The sequence below is a fragment of the Monodelphis domestica genome, chromosome 3 (genome assembly GCF_027887165.1).
Source record: "Monodelphis domestica isolate mMonDom1 chromosome 3, mMonDom1.pri, whole genome shotgun sequence".
NCBI classification, from domain to species: Eukaryota; Metazoa; Chordata; class Mammalia; order Didelphimorphia; family Didelphidae; genus Monodelphis; species Monodelphis domestica.
In genome coordinates this window covers 11,920,061-11,941,781 of record NC_077229.1, presented here as the reverse complement: position 1 = coordinate 11,941,781, position 21,721 = coordinate 11,920,061, and the positions used below count along the sequence as shown (strand labels likewise).

At 38.8% G+C, this 21,721-nt stretch overlaps 1 protein-coding gene across 4 annotated transcripts in view; it reads left to right on the top strand.

The window, feature by feature from the left end:
* LOC103099696 (zinc finger protein 420-like) overlaps nt 1–6,064 on the top strand; it is a 44,686-nt gene extending 38,622 nt beyond the window's left edge. For 2 of the 4 annotated variants that reach the window (XM_056820534.1, XM_007490733.3), the window contains exon 6: nt 1,669–6,064. In XM_056820534.1, coding sequence (XP_056676512.1) covers nt 1,669–4,112 — 2,444 coding nt within the window. In that variant the 3' untranslated portion in view covers nt 4,113–6,064. The remainder of the gene's footprint in view (nt 1–1,668) is intronic. The other 2 variants (XR_008917146.1, XM_007490772.3) reach the window with 2 other exon arrangements.
* The last annotated feature ends 15,657 nt before the right edge of the window (nt 6,065–21,721 follow it).

The following is a 21,721-nucleotide window of genomic DNA, read 5'->3' as shown; positions in this document are numbered from 1 at the left end:
TCTTTCACATAGGAATTTCTTAATTAATGATACAAGTGCTGATTAAGGTAGAAACTGTAAAAAAAATCACTATGGGTGGTAACTTTTGTCTATTATTATATCTGACCTTTCCAAGGCCTCTGCAAGAAGGGGTCGGGAGCTAATTGTTTTTCTTCTGACAATTATTATGAAATACTCTGAGTCAGCAGCTGGGTGCCTCTGAGTATCTTGTTATACAAAAGAGAGGAATTTCCCACTTGCATCTCACTATTTTGTCATACAAAAAGAGGCATGTGGTGGGCTAAGTGGAAACTTGAGTTATAGCTTCAGGTCAAGAAGCCTTTAAACAAGATTTGATTCCATGCTAAACTTTATTTTGTTTTTAGTTAATGTTTCTAATTCTTATAAAGTAAACTATATTATTTGACTACTAACTTAAGACTAATGTTATTAAAGTAATCATAAAGAATGATACTATTATAATCATAAAAGAGGCAGGGTGTTTCACACTCACAGTATCTATTTGTATATAAGGGAAAAGTCATGGGTTTTTTTCTGTGTTTCTAATCCCACAGTTCTTTCCCTCAGTGTGGATAGCATGCTTTCTCATAAGTCCCTCAAGATTGTCTTGTATCAATGCATTGCTACTAGTAAAAAAGTGCATTACATTGTATTATTCCACAAAGTTTCACATTCAATGGTTCTGCTCATTTCCCTCTTCAGTTCATGGAGGTTCTTCTTGTTCATATAGAAATTCTCAAGTTCATCATTACAAATGGCACAATAGTATTCCATCACCATCATATACCACAATGTGTTCGGTCATTGCTGATTCAAGGGAAGCCACCCATTTTCCAATTTCTTGCCACCAAAAAGAGTTGGGATATGAGTATTTTTGTACAGCCCTTTTTTTTAAATTAACTCTTTGGGATACAAACCCAGTAGTGGTATTGCTGGATCAAAGGGCATGCATTCTTTTAAAGCCAGTTGGGCATAATTCTAAATTGAATGACATAATGTATTTGCATTTTGGAACAATTACATTTTCCTTTCAGAGTATGTAGAGAGAAGAAGGAAATCAATATTCCATTTATATTTCATTTTGAAAATTGTTTCATTAGAGTTAAAGAGTGAAATTATTTTTCTGCTTAGCATTCAAAATTTACCAAAAATGACCATATAACAGTGTATCCAAAATGATGAGAACGGAATATATGGAAGGTTACCTGAGATTCGCAAAATTATAGCAATAAGGGGTTAATGATTTTTTAGGAAAGATAGAAAGTGCAGGGGAGAAAAACTGTCCAATATGGGGAACAAATCATACTCGGTCACAGGGTTTGGGTTGTAGTCTAGCTGCAAGGAAGTTGTTCAGGTTATTCCTCCATTCTTTACTCATGACATGAGGTGTAAAGTTTGATGAGAATCTTTGTCCTGCCTGTGCATAGATCCATTGTGAGATTTCATTGTTATTATGTGTCATAGGCTTTTTAAAAATCATCCATTTTGCAGATATGACCAAATGGTGTATCTAAAGACTGGTTCTACTTGTTTAAGTTTAAAAACTCCTTTTTGGATAGGGAAACAGAATAAAAATCAGTTTACTTTCTACCATCAGAGAAAGAAACTTATATTGTTCTGTGTATGTGTCCTTCCTTCTGTGTTTATATCATAATTTGTTTTTTTCAGAGGCAGAGACTAATTTTGAAGTGAAGGACATGTCTACAAAACTGAGGATTTTTGTGCAAGAATCTGACCCCAAAAGATGGATGAATGATGCCCATGGCTTCGTTTTGAGAGAAATCTCTGACTCTGATATGAAGATAAACAAAAATATACAGAGTGAATGTGAATTTGATGATTGTTCAGAGAAATTCAGTCAATGTTCAGTTTTCAATCAGTATATGAAAGTGACCTCAGGTAATGACTATTGTCAGAATAGTCAATACAGCAAATTCTTTCCTGAAGAAGTAGGACTTTTTCAGTTGAATGAGAAGCCTTCTGAAAAGCCCATGTATCAAGGTAACCTAGGAGGTATGGCCTTTAGCTATAATTTAGACTTCATTAGACATACAAAAAGTAAATGGGTAGAGATGGTTTCTGTGCAGAATGAAGTAGAGAAACCTTTCAGGCAAAACTCTGATCTTGCCCCAGATCAAATAATCCATTCGGGAGAAAAAACTTATGAATGTAAACAATGTGGAAAGGCTTTCAAACAAAAGGGCTCTCTTGCAATACATCATAGAATCCACTCTGGAGAGAAACCTTTTGAATGTAAACACTGTGGAAAGGCTTTCACAGAAAGGGGATCTCTCACTAGACATCAGTTAATCCATAGTGGAGAAAAACCTTATGAATGTAAACACTGTGGAAAGGCTTTCACTGAAAGGGGATATCTCACTAGACATCAGCTAATCCACAGTGGAGAGAAATCTTATGAATGTAATCACTGTGGAAAGGTTTTTTCGCAGAGTCGCTATCTTGCTGCCCATCAGAGAATCCATACTGGAGAAAAACCTTATGAATGTAAAGAGTGCGGAAGGACTTTCATAGAGAGAAGATCTCTGGCTAAACATCAGAGAATCCACTCTGGAGAGAAACCTTATGAATGTAAACAGTGTGGAAAGGCTTTCACACAAAGCAGTCATCTTTCTACACATCAGCTAATCCACACTGCAGAGAAACCTCATGAATGTAAACAGTGCGGAAAGGCTTTCACACAAAGAAGTCATCTTGCTGCACATCAGAGAATCCACACTGGAGAGAAACTTTATGAATGTAAACAGTGTGGAAAGGCTTTCACGCAGAGTTGCTATCTTGCTGCCCATCAGAGAATCCACACTGGAGAAAAACTTTATGAATGTAAAGAGTGCGGAAAGACTTTCAAAGGGAGAAGATCTCTGGCTAAACATCAGAGAATCCACACTGGAGAGAAACCTTATGAATGTAAAGAATGTGGAAAGACTTTCATAGAGAGAAGATCTCTGGCTAAACATCAGAGAATCCACTCTGGAGAGAAACCTTATGAATGTAAACAGTGTGGAAAGGCTTTCACGCAGAGTCGCTATCTTGCTGCCCATCAGAGAATCCACACTGGAGAGAAACCTTATGAATGTAAAGAGTGTGGAAAGACTTTCAAAGGGAGAAGATCTCTGGCTAAACATCAGAGAATCCACACTGGAGAGAAACCTTATGAATGCAAACAGTGTGGAAAGGCTTTTACACAAAGCAGCTCTCTTGCTGCCCATCAGAGAATCCACACTGGAGAGAAACCTTTTGAATGTAAAGAATGTGGAAAGACTTTCATAGAGAGAAGATCTCTGGCTAAACATCAGAGAATGCACTCTGGAGAGAAACCTTATGAATGTAAACAGTGTGGAAAGGCTTTCACACAAGGAAGTCATCTTGCTACACATCAGTTAATCCACACTGGAGAGAAACCTTATGAATGTAAGCACTGTGGAAAAGCTTTCACGCAGAGTCGCTATCTTGCTGACCATCAGAGAATCCACACTGGAGAAAAACCTTATGAATGTAAAGAGTGCGGAAAGACTTTCAAAGAGAGAAGATCTCTGGCTAAACATCAGAGAGTCCACACTGGAGAGAAACCTTATGAATGCAAACAGTGTGGAAAGGCTTTTACACAAAGCAGCTCTCTTGCTGCACATCAGAGAATCCACACTGGAGAGAAACCTTTTGAATGTAAAGAATGTGGAAAGACTTTCATAGAGAGAAGATCTCTGGCTAAACATCAGAGAATCCACTCTGGAGAGAAACCTTATGAATGTAAACAGTGTGGAAAGGCTTTCACACAAGGAAGTCATCTTGCTACACATAAGTTAATCCACACTGGAGAGAAACCTCATGAATGTAAACAGTGTGGAAAAGCTTTTGTACATAGCAGCTCTCTTGCTGCACATCAGAGAATCCACACTGGAGAGAAACCTTATGAATGCAAACAGTGTGGAAAGACTTTCAGACAAAGGGGCAATCTTGCCACACATCAGAGAATCCATACTGGAGAGAAACCTTTTGAATCTAAACACTGTGGAAAGGGTTTCACACACAGGACCTCTATTGCAATCCAACAGCTAATCCATACTGGAGAGAAAAAACCTTATTGTATCAGATAAAACTATGCAATATTCTATGTTATACATTCATTTTTAGTAATGTTAGATTGGAAACTTGCTGTAAAAATTAGTGAAAGTTGAGTATCCTTCAGGAAGATACTAATCTTTCCTTTTGAAGAGTAGCGAAATTCCACGCACACACACAGCAACTTTTTAGATACATAAATATTCGCCTTTTATTCACTCTTTTCTAATGTGGCCAAAACCTCCTGTTTTCAATTTTTTTTAATTTATGGATTCAGAGGCTTGATTTCTGTTTCTATTGGAAAAGTCTCAAAACATGCAACTACAATCTTAACTCTGTCCTAAATGTTTCCGTTTGAAAGGTCTTGGCCATATCTAAATTCTGGCTCAACTTAAAAATTGCAAACTTAAGAAATGCTCCCATGAGTTCAACCATGATGGAGGTAAGGACAAGATAAAGAAAATGTAACATACACAGACATTGTATTATATACAAGTAGTGGGTGACTAGAAGGGGTGTATTGTGTTAATTTCTGATGTGTTTTGAGTTCATTTGTGTATCCATGGACATTACTGTTGAGTCAGCCCCTCAGAGCAGTGCCCCTGTCCTTATCCTTTCCCTAGTAAAGGCTGCATATTTTGCTGCAAGCTTCTTATCCAGTCTCCTATCTACTGATTTGAACCGGGATGCAGACCCTAAAATTCCACTCCAAACAATATGAATGTCAACAATGTACAAAGGCTTTTGCAAAGATGGGCCATCTTGCTGGACATATTCTTTTGGCCAAGAGTGGATTGCCGTTCCTGAATGTTGATTACTTTTTACGATTCTCTTTTGCAGGGCTTTGCCTTTGTAGTATCTTCACTTCCTAGCCAGGAACTCAAGTGACGGCATGTAATGTTATTTTCTTTGTATAGAGAACCTTAATGCATTTTGCCCTGAAGCTACCTTTCCTGCCCCTGCTGCCTTGGCTGTGTCCAGCCTTATTTCTTCCCAGGCTTCACACTCTTCAGCTTTGAGTCTCAAGTCTGCTAAGGCTTTGCATTGCCCTCGGGTAAGTCTGTGGTCCCTTCAGCCAGCCCCTGAGAATTCAGAGATTTCCTTGGTCCTCTCTCTGACTCTGGCATGGCAGGTGATATGGGGGAGATGTGATCAGCTTGTATTCTGATAAGTGCAGTTTTTCCCTCTTATAGTATTAGAATCCCCAGACCCTGCCTTCCTTTAAGGCTACATCCCATAGGAGATTGCCTTTGCTCCTCTGGTTTTGATTTCTGTCCTTTTGAGAGGCTTTGTTATGATTGGTTGGAAGGAGGTTCAGAATGCTCCTGGTGGTACACTGCCATCTTAGCTCTGCCCACCCAATGCCTCCATCTGCTGTTAATCTTGTGGGTAAAGTTTTTTATGTAAATCAAGAATTATTAGGCCACATTCTATGATTATAATCATTGTTAATTTGCTTGATGAAAATTTGTTGATTAAGTAATAAGTGAATGTAATGGTGAGAATTTGTCTTTTACACTATTAGACCAGGATAAAAGTCTCTCAATCCTAGAATTTTTACCAAAAGAGGTTTGAATGAACTCTCTATTATAACCAAAAGAGAAAAATGACAATCTGTGCCTCAGTAGTTTGTCTTAGAAGTTTCTTCCATTGTATCAGATGCTTCTCCCATGTAGGCCAGCCCTTGGCTGGAATCATCCTTCCCTTGTATCAATCATTGTAAAGCATCACCTTCTGCAGGTAGGCCAGTCCCTGGCTGGACTCCTCCTTCCCTTGTTTCCCTTGTAAAGTCTGTCAGTTGAACCTTACTGTCCTCTATTCCCTAAAAGATAAACATGAGACTTCACCTTCTTCAGTTCATTGGAAATTCTCCAAACAGGTGATTCTTCCCAGAGACATTGATCCCAGAGTCCCAGAATTTAGTTCTGTGTAGTGTTCAATCATAGCATTGTCTTCCTTGTCCTGATTAAAGACTTGTTCTTTCGAACTACTTTAGTGGTTCTATGTTTCTCAAGGTTGACACAATCTTGTTTTTTGAAACCTCAAATTCATCTTTGTCCCATGGGAACGTGCCTACAAGGAACTCCCAGACTGACTCTCCTCTTAGACTGAACAATCAGCCATCCAGCACCCTTTGAGCACCCTGGATAGGAGGAAATATAGTTTTAAAGCATTCTTTTTTGTTTACTTATGTAATAAGGAACTGTCCTATAGGGATGTTTGATGATACAGCCTATCTAGGAACTTCCCAGGGCCAGTTAAGCACAAAACCCTTGGTTCATGGAAAACAAAGTTTAGTTTCTAAGGGGAATAAGGGAAACTGTTAGGTAGGACCATAGGATTATTAAAACTAAGTCCACTCAACTTCTAAATCTCCTAGTTAAGGAGAAGCTTCTGTTTCTTCTCTGGGCCCTGCTTACAGGTCCCTGTTCTACCTAACCCTCCCTCCCCCCCAAGATATCTGAGTCTATCCTAAACTTTCCACTAGTGATTAATAAACGTAGGTTAAAGCCTGGGTTTGGCTGCACTAAGTAATCCAAAGTCACAAATAAAATCTTTGGATTACCTTAGCCCATGAGGCTTTCTGGCAGATGGACCACTGGCAGATGATCTCTGGACTCGGGGAAAATGCTTTCCTCCAAATAAATTCTCTACCAAAAAGTAAAAAAATTCTCCATGGCATTTTGATTTTCTTGGGAAAATCTCTCAGAGCAAAACCCTCCTTCAGCTTGGTGGATATTCAGGCAGAGAGTCAAACCCTCCTTCCAGTTTGGTGGAAATCCAAGAAGGAAGTAAAGTCAGTTATTTTCTGTTCAAACTCCCACAATTCCTTTTCCTTTCCAGAATCCTCTCCCAGGGCTTGTACCAAAATTCCCTTCTTTTAACTAATCCTTGAAACCAGTCTATCCCTGACTTATATCCCTACACTTAGCTTCTCTTATTGTCTGTAAGCTGCTCTCAGGTACTCCACTCTGGGGTTACAACCTCTCCCCCAAGCCTCCATTTAACATCTGTGACAAGGAAATCACCTTTAAAAGACTGATATATATTAATTTAAGGTCGCCAAGGAATTCAGCTATGTAATTCCTTAATGAAAACTCAAGTCAGCCGTCAACCTTTTATGGAGTTTTAATTACAAACAGGAGGAAGAAAGGAATTAGAGATAGAGAGATAGAGGGAGAGAGAAAGGAGAGAGAAGGGAATAGGGCTTAAATACCCCTTCTGTTTAGGCTTGGCCAAAAGGCCCAAGCCCTTACATAACTGGGGCAATGAAAGGAGATCAGTCCCTATTACTCACGTGACCAAAAATGGAGAAACAGTCTCAGGGGCCCCCACCTTCAGCTTCCTTCAGCGCAAGCTTCTCAGAGCACACTGCAACCACTCCGACCAACTCCTCTCCCCCTCGAGTCTTCAGACCCCCCTATCCTTAAGGAAACCATCCAAGTTCCCTCCCCTCAGTCCTCACATCTACCAATCACCTGTCCATCAATTTCCCTGTGCCAATGGAGGCTCTAGCTTAACCCAGGACCGCCCAGAGGTCTCTGGCTTTGCACATGTCTGTTGAAGATCATATTTTCAAATAATTAAATCTTTGATCCTTTGCTACAGCCCTTTCTAAATCCTGTTAACCTGAGTAGGGTAGAGATTGGAATAATTAAATTTTTATCTAGGCTGCAGCCCTTACTCAATCCTGTTAGGACTGAATAGGGTGGAGATTGATTCCAAGTATCTCCATTGTATCAATTCTAAAATCAATCATGACTCAAAGAAATTCCTGTTCTATGCTTAAGCATAGGTCAAAGTCCTTTCCATTGTTCAGCAAAAGGTTTCTGTCCTAAAGTAATCTTAAGAAGGGAAGAGGAGGAAACTCTCATGCCAATGGGGTTCACATTCCAATAGCCAAGACCCACTATCAATAGGAAATTTTTCAAGTATGAAATTTCCCAATGGTGAAATTTCCAACATTTATAAGTCTAAGAAATTTTGAGGTTTACAATCCCCCCTGATGATCATTGGGAGACTAGTCTCCCCCATTGATCATTTAACATAATCATTTTGTAGTTCTAAATTCACTTCTAACTAAAGATATACACAATATTCAATTTTCTAAGAGAAATTAGAATAGTGAGAGAGGAAATAGAAAAGAAAAAAAGCAAAACCAATGTTTGCTAGGCGCATTGACAGAAAGCCAAATTAGGGGCAGTCCCTTTTGGCATAAATGTGTACAGTTACAATAAATGTTCAATCCAAAGTTCAGTCCAATCAATCACATCCAAAGTTCATTCTTGATCTTCTTGATGAAGTGTAGGTTTTCGGCATCTTTCTGCAACAATTCATTCTCTGGATATAAAAATTTCAAGCTTCTTTCTTGAAGATCTTTTCTCAAACAGAATCAAAATCTTTGAATTTTTTTATAAAAGTAAAATCTTAAACAAAATTCTTGGATTTTTATAAAAATACATTCTCAAACAAAAAAAATTCAAAAATTCTTAGATTTTAAATTAAAATACAATCCCCCCTGAAGTAAGTATTAAAAAAATATCAAGTTTAGCTCAGAATGCAATATTCAGTTATGGGGGTGTATGTGTCAATTATCAAAAGAATAGAAAAATAATCAAAAACATAAGAAAAATTCAAAATAGGCCTTGTATAGGTCCAGTTTAAAGTAATTTCTATCCCACAAGTATGTAGGACAGAATGCAGTAATATTTCACTTAGCCATTTGTAGCCAAGACTACAGGAAGTTGCCATAATATGAGAAGAAAAGAATTAGAATTCTATTTTGATGGGGAAATGTCATTCCCTTGTCTGATTTTTTCCTCAGCGATATAGGGAGCCAGCATGATAGTCAAGCTTTGTACTTGTTTGAGTACTTCGAAAAGAGTGTAGATACAAGGAAGTCCTACGACTTAAACATAAGTTAAGCGTCGCAACCTCGAGTCTCACTTTAATATTTCATGTGTGCTCTATTGGCACTATTCAGGTTTAGTCTGTGCTCCTTGTTTTTATCCCTTTTCCTGGAATCAGACACAAACATTAATCACAGTCCTATAATATTTTATCAATAAATGGCAGGTTCCCATAGTTTAAAGCTTTTAGGCATATATTGATATTATAGCAAGAGTATATATATTAACTTGTATTACTGCAGAGAAAAATAATATTAATATTAATTATGTGTACCTTCAGTACAAAACATGAGAAAAAAATCAAATATTCTGATCAAAAAATAAAAGAAAAGAAATAAGAAAAAATAAGAAAAAAATCAGTAATTCAATATATTCTTGAAAAAAAACAGCATCCATTTGTCTATGGATTATTATCTCCAATTCTTATGATAAGATAGAGTCACAATTCATATGATAGGATAGAGTCAATCAGTCTCAGCAGAAGATGCTTTCTTCACATGTGAGCAGTGAATCCAAGAGTCTCTTTCTCCAATCTTTATAGATGTTGGAGTAGTTAATAATATTTGGAATGGTCCTTCCCATGAAGGTTCAGTTGCTCCAGTTCGCTTGAAATTCTTGATATAAACTTTATCTCCTGGGTTCAGGTCATGCAGAGAAAAGTCTAATGGTCCAGCTTGTACTGCAGCTCCGGATTCATGAAGTTCACGTAGTTTGTGCTGTAACTCCTGTATATAGGAAGCAATAGTAATATCTCCCCCTAATAGCGATGTATAAGCCGGGGAGAAAGGCTTAGCCTGTATAGGCGGATGTCCAAAAAGCATCTCAAATGGTGAAATATATAAGTCTCCTCTAGGCCTGCTTCTAAGATAAAATAGGGCCAGAGGGAGAATTTCAGGCCATTTTAAATGGGTCTCAGTGCATAATTTGGCAATCATAGTCTTAAGTTCTTTATTCATCTTTCCTACTATTTGGAGAGGAGAAAAAAAAACTGAAAAAGGTTAATTAATATCAACAAAATCAATACAATCTAAGAAGAATCATCTTTATTATACTGGGAAGTTCCCTGGGCACCCTCCTGAAGGGCACCTCTCTGAGGATCATTAGCACCTCGAGTATTTTTTGCACGAGCTCCATTTCTCATATATTGTTGTTGTTCATTATCATTATAATTTTCTTTAATTGGAACATTGTCATTAATTTCCCAATTCCTATTTCTATAATTCTGGTTTCTAAAGTTCTTATTTCTATATTCATTATAGTTATTTCCATAGTCTTTATTACAATTTCTAGAATTCTGGTTTCTATAACCATTATCATCATTTCTATAGTTATTATTTCTAAAACTATTATTAAACTGTGTATTCCTTCCAAACATCTTAAGAAAGGTTCTACATTCCATCATATTGTGGCCCTTCTTCCCACAGAAGTGGCAAGTAATGGATTGATAATTGGATTTCTGGAGAGGGGCAATTGTCGTTGGTTCATTATCATGCCCACTTTCTAATTTAGTCATCCTATCTATTAAATATATCATTTTTTTCTTTTTCCTCTATGTCATCATTATTTTCTTCCTCCTTTTCCTTGTTTCCCTTTAAAACATATATAGCTGTTTTTCGCAATTCTTCAAGGTCCATATCTGACCATCTTGGGCATTGTGTTCAAAAATAATTCTTAATTGCTTTGCAAGAATTGTTTACAAAGATTCTTCTAACTTGTCTTAAACTACTCTCTTTAGTTAAGTCCCAATCTAAGTATCTGTCCCCAAACTCAATAATTCTGTCCATAAATCTGGAGGGTGTTTCTTCTTCCTTTTGCTTAATTTTTTCCAGTTCCATCCACTTATCTGTACTGTCTGCATATTCCTTCATTGCCGTGAGGATGGCCTCTCTACAACGGTATAGTTGTAGATAATCCTCAGGATTGTTATAGTCCCATTCGGGATCCTGAGATGGCCAATGTGCTGCATTACGCCCCCGGGTTTTGTTGACATGAGCAATTATTTTATTTTTTTCACATTCACTTAAAAAAGCCTGTAGTAAGTTCTCAACGTCCTTGTAAGACGGATTATACTGAAAAAATATGTCTCCCATCTTTTTTGTTACTAGAAAAGGATCTTGTTCATATGTGGGGATATTTCGTGTAAATTCATTTATTTCTTGGGGAGTAAACGGTATCCTATGTCTTAAAGTCACCACATCCCCATTCCGTTCTATTTCAGGTACTTCTCTTAGAGGAAACAGGCCTCTAGTTGAATTTTGCACCTGTGGGTCAGTTTGACAAGGACAGGTTTCTCTAGGAGGACAAGATCTCCCTTGCATTGGAATTTGGTTTTCTGTAGGAGAAGGAACATGAGAAGCTGGGATTGCAGGGGAAGGGTTTTGGGGATTAAATTCAGACAAGATTTGCACTACACGAGAGAAGCAGTCTGTTAACTGGGCTATAGGGAAGGTGTTTTCCATCTCTATTTCAGGGAAGGAAATTTCCTCATTCAAAGGTTCAGAAACAGGTCTGTTTCTGGTAGAGTGGTTGTTTGCCAATTGATCCTGTAAGAAACTTTTTAGATCTTCTAATTGGGCTTGCATTTTATCCTCACTTTTTCCCATTTTATCCTCAATTTTTTTTATTTTATCATCTCTAAATATAGTATTGAGGAGTACAAAAATGACAATACCTATTAATATAAAAATTTGGAGGTATCCTGCATTCCTCAATGCCCCTACTTCCTCAGCTGCCATATAATTGTCAAAGAATGTAGTACTCATTTTTATATATATATTTTGTAATTTCACAAAACATGTGGGGAGCAGGTCAAAGCAACAAACTTTCCACAGGGTTTTTTTTTTTTTCTAATCCAGGAAGTTGTTCCTTAAGGGAAAGGATATTTAGAAACAGCTCTTCCAGCCAGGACTTTAGAGTCCTGTTGCTGAGATTTAAAACAGCTCTTTTCTGTCTATCAGAGTCACACAGCTGGGAAGTATCCGAGGTCCGATTTGAACCCAGGACCTTCTGTCTCTAGGGCTGACTCTCAATCCGCTGAGCTACCCAGCTGTCCCTTAAGATTAAAGGGAAGAAAAAGAAAAAACTGCTGATTCCAATTTAACTTAAGGAGAAAAGAGAAGAGAGAAAAAGGTTTTTATACTCACGTGTTCTAGCAGCTGTGTCTTTAAGCCAAGTTTTTTTTTTTTTAAAGGGACTAAGTGGTGAGACGTATAGTAAAAAGGCAAGGAATTTCAGAAGTTTATTGAGAGGATTCTTTAGAATCCCGTGTGGTCAGCCACAATGTGACAAGGAAATCACTTTTAAAAGACTGATATATATTAATTTAAGGTCGCCAAGGAATTCAGCTATGTAATTCCTTAATGAAAACTCAAGTCAGCCGTCAACCTTTTATGGAGTTTTAATTACAAACAGGAGGAAGAAAGGAATTAGAGATAGAGAGATAGAGGGAAAGAGAAAGGGGAGAGAAGGGAATAGGGCTTAAATACCCCTTCTGTTTAGGCTTGGCCAAAAGGCCCAAGCCCTTAGATAGCTGGGGCAATGAAAGGAGATCAGTCCCTATTACTCACGTGACCAAAAATGGAGAAACAGTCTCAGGGGCCCCCACCTTCAGCTTCCTTCAGCGCAAGCTTCTCAGAGCACACTGCAACCACTCCGACCAACTCCTCTCCCCCTCGAGTCTTCAGACCCCCCTATCCTTAAGGAAACCATCCAAGTTCCCTCCCCTCAGTCCTCACATCTACCAATCACCTGTCCATCAATTTCCCTGTGCCAATGGAGGCTCTAGCTTAACCCAGGACCGCCCAGAGGTCTCTGGCTTTGCACATGTCTGTTGAAGGTCATATTTTCAAATAATTAAATCTTTGATCCTTTGCTACAGCCCTTTCTAAATCCTGTTAACCTGAGTAGGGTAGAGATTGGAATAATTAAATTTTTATCTAGGCTGCAGCCCTTACTCAATCCTGTTAGGACTGAATAGGGTGGAGATTGATTCCAAGTATCTCCATTGTATCAATTCTAAAATCAATCATGACTCAAAGAAATTCCTGTTCTATGCTTAAGCATAGGTCAAAGTCCTTTCCATTGTTCAGCAAAAGGTTTCTGTCCTAAAGTAATCTTAAGAAGGGAAGAGGAGGAAACTCTCATGCCAATGGGGTTCACATTCCAATAGCCAAGACCCACTATCAATAGGAAATTTTTCAAGTATGAAATTTCCCAATGGTGAAATTTCCAACATTTATAAGTCTAAGAAATTTTGAGGTTTACACATCCTTGTCCTTCCTTTCATATAGGCCCTAAAGTATAAGTATAACCTCAAGTTCTTTCATTCAGTAGAAATTCCCATTTGGGGCATTTTTCCTGCAGAGTGTTCTCACAGTCTTGGAGCTCAGTAGCATTGTGGTGTGTGTCTCTGTGTGTGTGTGTCTGACTCTGAATGGTGGCTGTAATAGCAGTACCTCCCTTGTCCTGATTAAAGACTTTTACCTGCTTTGATGGTTCTTTTTTGGCAGATTGGTACTTTCTCTTTGGGAAAGAAGCAGCCTATCCTGCATTTCAGGATAACAGATCCAGATTTGGAGTCTTGGACCTTTCACTAGGTGAGGGTGTTTCTGTCTACCACTGAGACTTTAGCAAAGTTCCTACTTCCCCTGGACATGGAGTTCTGGAAAAACTGAGACACAAAATAAGGGATATGTGTGCCCAAACTGAATATATTCCCCTCCATCCCTCATTGGATCTCTGTAATACTAGAAAATAGGAAGAAAGGGACGAGAAATCCTCATCACTAGATTTTGCCTGCGGGAAAGATTTCTCTCAAAATATAGCCTTTGGAGTTGTCAGCTTGGAATCTGGAAACCCTATATTTAGTCAGCTTGAAAACTGGAGACCCCAAGTTTGTTCCTGTTCCCTTGAGAATATACACTGAGGGAAGTTTCAGACTTAGCTATTTCATATTGAATCTTAAGATACTTAATGGCCCTCCTTGCGTTTGACTAACCCACCTAAGCAAATGCTTAGGACCCTCTTTGTAGTTTCTCCCATTGTGTCAAAGTCCTCTCTCAGGTACCTCAGCCCTGGTCTGTATGTTTCCCTTTTGTATCCCTTGTAAAGTATCAGCCTCTCCCTGGTAGCCCAGCCTCTAGCTCTGGTTCCTTTCCCAGCCTGTCAGTGTAGCCTGTATACCCCCATTTCCTTGTAGCCATGGTCATGTCAATCAGTCCTATTTCCCTGTCCCTCTGTTCCCCAAATGGGATAGAAGTTCTCCAAATGCTTTTGTTCCTCAGTGTTATTACCTAGCATGGTGATTTCTCCCAGGGATATGGTTTGCCAGACTGCCAAGGCTTTTGGCTCTGTGTGGTTTTGGGGGCTTGACTCTGTGTGGAGGCCCAAATATTAAACACTATCCCTCTCCTGATTAAAGACTTGGTTTTTCTAAATATTTAATAGTTCTCAGTTTTTGTTTTTGTTTTTGCTTAACAGAGGGTTATGAGAGATATTGGGCCTGTTTTTCAGTCTTATGTGATCTTATATACCTTTGATAAAATGTAATTTTCTACTGGGACACCTAAAAGTGATGCTCTAGAACACCACCATGGCTTAGACACATCTCCATGTGATGATACAGTTTCATCATATATGTGTATACTTTCATTCTGTGAAAAAGGAATTCTTTGTTCTCTTTGTCTAATCTGAGTTTTCACTAGTGAACGAGAACCCTTTATTCCCTTTGTCTATTTTGAGTTAACACTCTGGTTAATAATAACTTAAGTATCCCTACTTAGTACCTCACTAGATTGTGAAGACTATGAATCTTAAAATTTCTCAGACTCTACCTTAGAACATTTGGTTAAGGCTACTCCCCATTTTAAACAATGGAGATACTTGATCAGGAATGTATTGGGAACTTTAAAATTACTCCACCCATATTTAGGCATACCTTAAGGGGAAGATAAAGTTGTAAAACTCCTTACTGAACATTGAAAAAATACTTAACCCATACTTATTGTGAGGCAAAAGCCCTTAAGCTAGGTCTATTTTTAGATCTAATATAAAAAATTAAAACTCAAAGGTCACTACCCATTACCCCTCCTTTCTTTCTGTTAGCAGAGATACATTCAGAGGCCCCACACCCATTGCAGGCAAAGCATGACAGGTAAATTAATCACTCTTCTGAAACACAAGCTATTGCCACACTTCGCTGATTCATTATGTTTACCATAACCAGGCAACTTTGCCAGGTGCCTGAATCAAACAAGAAAAATGTGACTTGGAAAATACCAATTCTAGTCTGTCTTAAATTACCCTCTAGCCCTGTACCTATCTACAAAATGTTTTGTTTCCCATCTCCCAAGTTATTGTGATTGATTGTGAAAGCTGATCAAAATCAATGATTCTCCTAGCTAGTCATCCCACAGGTCAGGGGAACCTAACCTCCAGATCACACTATCCATGTCATTTATCTCCATTTCTGTTGTAGCAACAATGTTTCATTGACTAGCTTTGTATTTCTTGTTAGGTTCTATGGAAACGTGTATGTTGAAAAATGATTGTATGCCAGAAAATCATTGAACCTATATAATAAACCAAACTCCATGTATGGCAGAACAACACTGTGTGATGCCTAAACACAGGATTGAGCATACAGTGTCTCTCATTACTTACTCTACTGACTGTTCCACCTAGACAGAGGACCCTGCATTTGAAGAGACCGCTGGCTCGGATCTCTAAGGCTTATCATCTCTTGGGCATGGAGGAGAAAATCCAAGACTCACAATTTTTTTTTTATAATATTAGATATCACTTTTACACAAAATTGTTGTCAGAAAATAAAATATGTAATGATGGAGAAGAGTTATATATTCAGTGGTGAATAACATTCTTTTTGGTTATCTAAGTATATATATATATTTTAGGATTTTATTTTTTATTTTAATTTTAGAAATTATTTTAAAGTATTTTTCCATGGTTAAACATGATTCATGGTGAACAACTTTCTTTCTAGAATGATTAATGGTAGGCCTTCACTTTAATTTCCTACTTGACTATACATTGGACACATTCTGCTAGAGATAAGATTCATTGCTTCCAATTCACTAGAAAAGGCATTTTGTAATAGCACAGATATCACAGACTTTCCCACAGGGGAGCCCTTCTTAAACACCCCAAATTCCATATTGTGGTAAAAATACTACAATCACAGAGACTTTTTCTCTGAAATCCTAATGCCTGTCATTCTTCCTTAGTCTTTGTTGGCATTCATCTCACTGCAGTTTTTTTAGCCATTTCCTCGTTAACTGGCACTCACTTTTGGCACTGCCAGACTCATGATGCAGTTGGCTGATTTCTGGGTCTGAGCAGAAGTCTTAACTCCTCTGAAGAAGTAATAAGGGAGGATTTGAGGTCTCCAAGTCCACCTTGTCTCTTGAAATATCAACTAACAGGGTCTCAGTACATCCTAAGGCTGAACTATCACGCTAACTCCCTTCTTAAGCAAGAAGCAAGGCACCCTCTTTTCTGGGGATTGTAAAAATAAAATTGGCAAGTTATAAAATAAAATATATAGAAAAACAGTTCCAATATAGGTTCAAAACTTTTAAAAACGATTTAACTTGCCAATCAGGTTCAAACTGTTTGCATACTTTTGGTTACTTTTGATAGAGGTAATCAAAAGTATCCTCAGTGATGAAGTGAAGCTCAAATGTAAACTTCCCTTCAGGGCCAGACTCAAGGATGCTAAAGAGGCTCTTATTATAAACATAAAATATTTATTGAAATATATAAGGATAAATAAAGGATTTCTAATTCTAAGGGATTCTAAATCCACCCAAATAAACTCCCAGGTTCTGCAAGGAACTGATTCTCCTGTGTTGCACAGGCTACACTAATCCTCCCTGATCTGACTAACCCAAATTTATACTATCTAAATTGAAACTACCAGTATTATCCTTATAAATCTTAACTTCACCTTCAAATGATAAAATAGCAAAGGCTAGCTAGTTGATTCTCAACAAGAATACAGTTAGGACTCTGAGTCTTAGTAGACTCAGTCTATTAAGACTCAAAGTCCAAACCAAAGACCAGGTTTTTCTTTGGTCTTCTCAGATATAAACCAATATATAAAACTGCAATAGATAGTCACTAGTGTTTCCCAAGTCTAAAAATGGGGTCTTGAATCCAGGACTTCAATCCCTAGAAGTCCTTGCTCACTTCTTAGAATGCTTTGTAATCACACTGAATTCTCACCTGGGCGAGATCACAAATTATTATTTAAAGGAGTTCTCTGCCTACTGAGGGGCTTTTCCTACTTCCGCTTCCCAGCAGACGCATCTCTTTCATGATGTAGGTGAGTTTGTCCAGGCCTCTCTGGGCTTAGATACATGCTTTCTTATTCTGTATTTTCTTTAATCCTTAACTTTTAATAAACCTCATAAAAATATAATACTCCTTGCAGAGAGAAACTAATTTCTACCTGCCTCAGTTTCCCCTAATTTTTAATCATAACAGTTGAATTTTAACTGTTACACAAGTTGGGAAAGAAAATACTGTAAAAATTAAATCTCTAATAATAGAAATATTATATTTTATGTACATTTATTAAAGATCATTAGAAATCAAGGATTAAGGAGGTTACAAAATAAAAACCACATGCCCATGGCTGGTTAGCCATTTTTAAAATCCCTACTCACCACCAGCACTGCTGACTACAAGTACAAGAAGAAGCAGGACTCTTCCCCATCCTCGAATTATATCCTCTGTCTACAGGAAGTCAGTGGGCTCTTGGGAAATGTAGTTCTTTTTTTAGGGCAACAGATTTTCAATTATACATACCTCCTGAGAGCTGAGGAAGACTAGTCTCTCCAATGGGTCTTGTAAACATACCAACTTTGAAATTACAATAATTTGAGGATAAGAGGAAAAGAGAACAAAACCAATGATTGCTAGGCTCATTGACAAAAAGCAGTTAGTGGGCAGTCCCCTTCAGCATACAAAACAAATGCATTCAATTCCACAAAGTTCACACCACCACATCCCAAAGTTCATTCTGGATCTCCTGATGCAGCTTGTGGTCTGTAGAAACATCTTCATGGTGCTTTCTCCAAAGAGTTCATTTTCTGGATTTGGAAAAGTAGCATGTTTCTTAATCTAAAATTACTCTCAAAAAGAATTTAAACTTTGCAATTTATAATTATAATAATTATACATAACCCCATGAAGAGGGTGATTGAAAACCACAGGGATCACTTAGGAATGCATGCTGAGTTATGAGGTATATGAATCAATTGGCAAGAGAAATAAAAAAAATTTTAAAAATCCAAATAAAAAAGATAATTTCTGGATGAAATACAGACTATCAAATATCAAGTATAAAAAATAGACTATCTTATGTGTAAAAATTCTAAGTAAAGGAAAAATAAATCTATAACAGGTCCTTGAATCAGGGCCCAATTAAAATGATTTAAGCAATTATGCATTTACTCAATTGGTAGCCAGGACTATAGAAAGTTTGCCACACTATGAAAGACAGAAAAGAAACTAGATTATAGGAGCCAGGTAGGAGCCAAATTTGAGATACTTGGTAGAATGTGGGACAAGGAAGACCTGCCATTAACATAAGTTAAACAACCATAAATAAAGTAAGATACTAAACCTTTTAAGTGCCCATATTTTCATATTACCCTTTTTTAGACAGTTGAAATCCCATGGATAGTCAATTGTGGCAGAATCATTGGATTTCACAGCATTATAGTTCTTCCTCAAAACTGTTGCCACTCTAAAAGAACAAAAAGATCTCATTTAATCACTACTCAGTTTGAAAATTCTCAGTTAACAATAACCTTATCCTGTCCCCTTTCTAAGAGCAGAATCCATTTTTGTCCCCATCCAAAGGCCTGATCAGATCTTTTGTGTTCATTTAAGCCACTCCTAAACCTCTCTCTACCTATCTCACAAGGTTTTTGGGGAAGCAGTTTCACATTTCACTTCCCTGTCTCCAAGGGCTGAAAAATTTCCAGCTATCGTTTTGTAAAGAGTAACCACATGAAGTTTAAGAACTCTCCCCCTCTGACTCCCTCTCTCTGTCTCTCCCCTTTTCTCTTTCTCTCAATCTCTTCTCTCTCTCTCTCTCTCTCTCTCTCTCTCTCTCTCTCTCTCTCTCTCTCTCTCTCTCTCCTTCTCTCTCTCATCTTTGTTTCTCTTATTTTTGTCTTTCTCTTGTCCTCCTGTTTCATGTTTTTTCTCTCTGTCTCTTGTTTTTATCTTTTTCTGCCTCTGCTCTTTATCTCTTTCTCTCTAATCTGTCTCTCTTCCTCCTTCTGTCTTTGCATCTCTTCCTCCTTCCGTCCCTTCTTCCTTCTCCCCCCCCCCCCCCCCGCCATGGGTTTTAGCAAGAGAGCAAACTATCTTCTCTTAAATTAAACATAACTACAAACAAGTACCCATGAGGAAGTCCTGCCCATACCCTTAGCTCCGGGAGACTGCAATGCTCCCCAGTGTCTACATCTCCTTCATCAGTGGTGGAGGGAAGCCTCAGGAAATCACTTCACTCTCCACCTTTCTTCCACCCAACCTCCCCAGCCCAATTATTATTTTGGCTTCTTTGCCATCCCAGTCCTTTCTTTTTTTCCTCTAGTTCAGCAACAACATAGAACAAATCACTCTGTTCCTGTACCTGAATGATGGATGTCAGTCTGTGCCCTGGGACCTCCCTCTTGTGAATAAGGGGATGACCAAGAACAAAAAGAAATCTGAAGAGATGCTGAGAAGAGGGGCAAATGGAACCTTCATAAGGCCTGCAGGGTATGGGAGAGTTCCATCCAAGTTCAAAAGCAGTTGGAGCCAAAGAAAACTTATCTGGGACTCTGGGGAGCTGGGTGGAAGAAGTACCCATCTCAAAATCCTTTTGCTTGAATTGAATGAAGATCTCAGTTATCTGCTGAAACTAATTTTGGGATACAGACTCTTTTTTTCCCCTTAAGGGAACCCAGAGCTTAGCCCTGAAAAACTTCTTTGGTCAAATCCTCAAGAGCTATTAGGAAAGAAAATCTCAGGGATTTCCCCTTCCCTCTACCCTTTCCTTCCTTTCCTCTTCTTTCAACAACTCTATACTCCAATAAATTAGACACCTTGAGTTATACCAGAGATTGATTCAGAATTTATGTAGAAGGAGGGGAATTTCAATCTATCAGTTAAGAAGGAGGCTGTGGAAGAAAAGACTTACCCTGTAGTCTAGATTGCCTGACACCATTGATAACCCAGCTCAGTGAAAGAAAGAGGAAGTGCCACATAGAATTCAATCCCCTAACAGATATTCAGTGGTTCCTTCCCTTTTCTAAGTCCCCCCTCACCATTAAACTCTCCAGACCAGAAATTTTTCCCACCCAAAGCTCCCTTGATGTGGCTTATCTCTGGAAGTTCTAGGTGCTGAGCACAGGGAATATCTTTACTTTGAGGTGGATATAGCCTGGGCTTTCTGTATTTTCATTAGCTCTGGCCTGGGCATGAGAAATGATTTCTATATAGAAAAGGTCCAGCTTCCCCCATCCTCTCCCATCTGCCTCCTCATTCCCTCCCCTCTCAGCCTTCCCACCCCAACCTCATATGTTTGGATCATCAGATACAATCACACAGGAAGTGGCTGATCCAGGATCCCCTCTGATATCCTCTGCTGAGAGAGGAAAGGAGGTGCTGGTAGTCCTGAAGGCCAGTCATTCCCTTCCCTGCTGTTCCCCATGAAGGATTCATTCAGAGGCCCTGGGTTCAGGTTCTGGCTTTGATGTGTCTGTCTCTTCTGGGGCCTCAGTGTGTCCTGTGAAACAAAGGAGTCAGCCCAGGTGACATCCAGCATCCTTTCCAGATGAAACTCAATAACCATAGCAGATGGCCAGAGTCCTAACACACACACACACACACACACACACACACACACACACATCCCACTGGTACAAGTGTGTTATATGTTTGGGAACCAGCATGGTACAACAGGAAACAAGCCCACTGGGCTTAGACTCTTCAGTCCTTGGTTCAAATCCTCTCTGTCACTTATTACCTCAGTTGAAGTGGGCAGAATGGACCTTCTAGGACCCCACATATGGGTCAAGCTTGCCTAATTTAATGTCCTTTCACTCATATTTCATTGTTTTATTCACATAAAATGAGGGCTAGACACTACTGCATTAGTATGTGTGTGGGGGAGACCTCAGGGACTTCATCTGAATCCCTGGAAGGGCACCATGGATGGAATGAAGAAGATGTGAGGTGGGATCACACCTGAGACACATGGTGGCTGTGTGACGCTGGAGAAGTCACTTCATCTCTACTTTACTTTCCCCATCTGTTAAATAGGGCATCTATTCAGGAAGATGCTTGTGACAAATTCCTGAGGACCCTAGAAATTCTGGATATGATGATTTCCTTTCCTGTCGAATAAGGGAAACAAAAATGCTCCCTGAAACCCAGGGAGACAAGTGGCAGAAAGAAATTGGGCTCTAAAAGGAGAATGTGGACAGAGGGCTGAGCTGGGCAGGGCTGCTCAGGACCAGGAAGGACCAGACACCAAGGGAGTAACCAGAAGTCTGGGGGCAGCGCCTTAGCAAGAGGAGTGGAGAGTTTGGGGTGACCTGCTTGCCCTCTCCCTGATACTTCTGCTCTTGCCATCTGCTCATGGTCCCCTCACCAGACCCCCTGTCCTTACCCTTTCTTCCCTCACCCCCTCCTATGTGTCCCACTCTCTCCCCTGC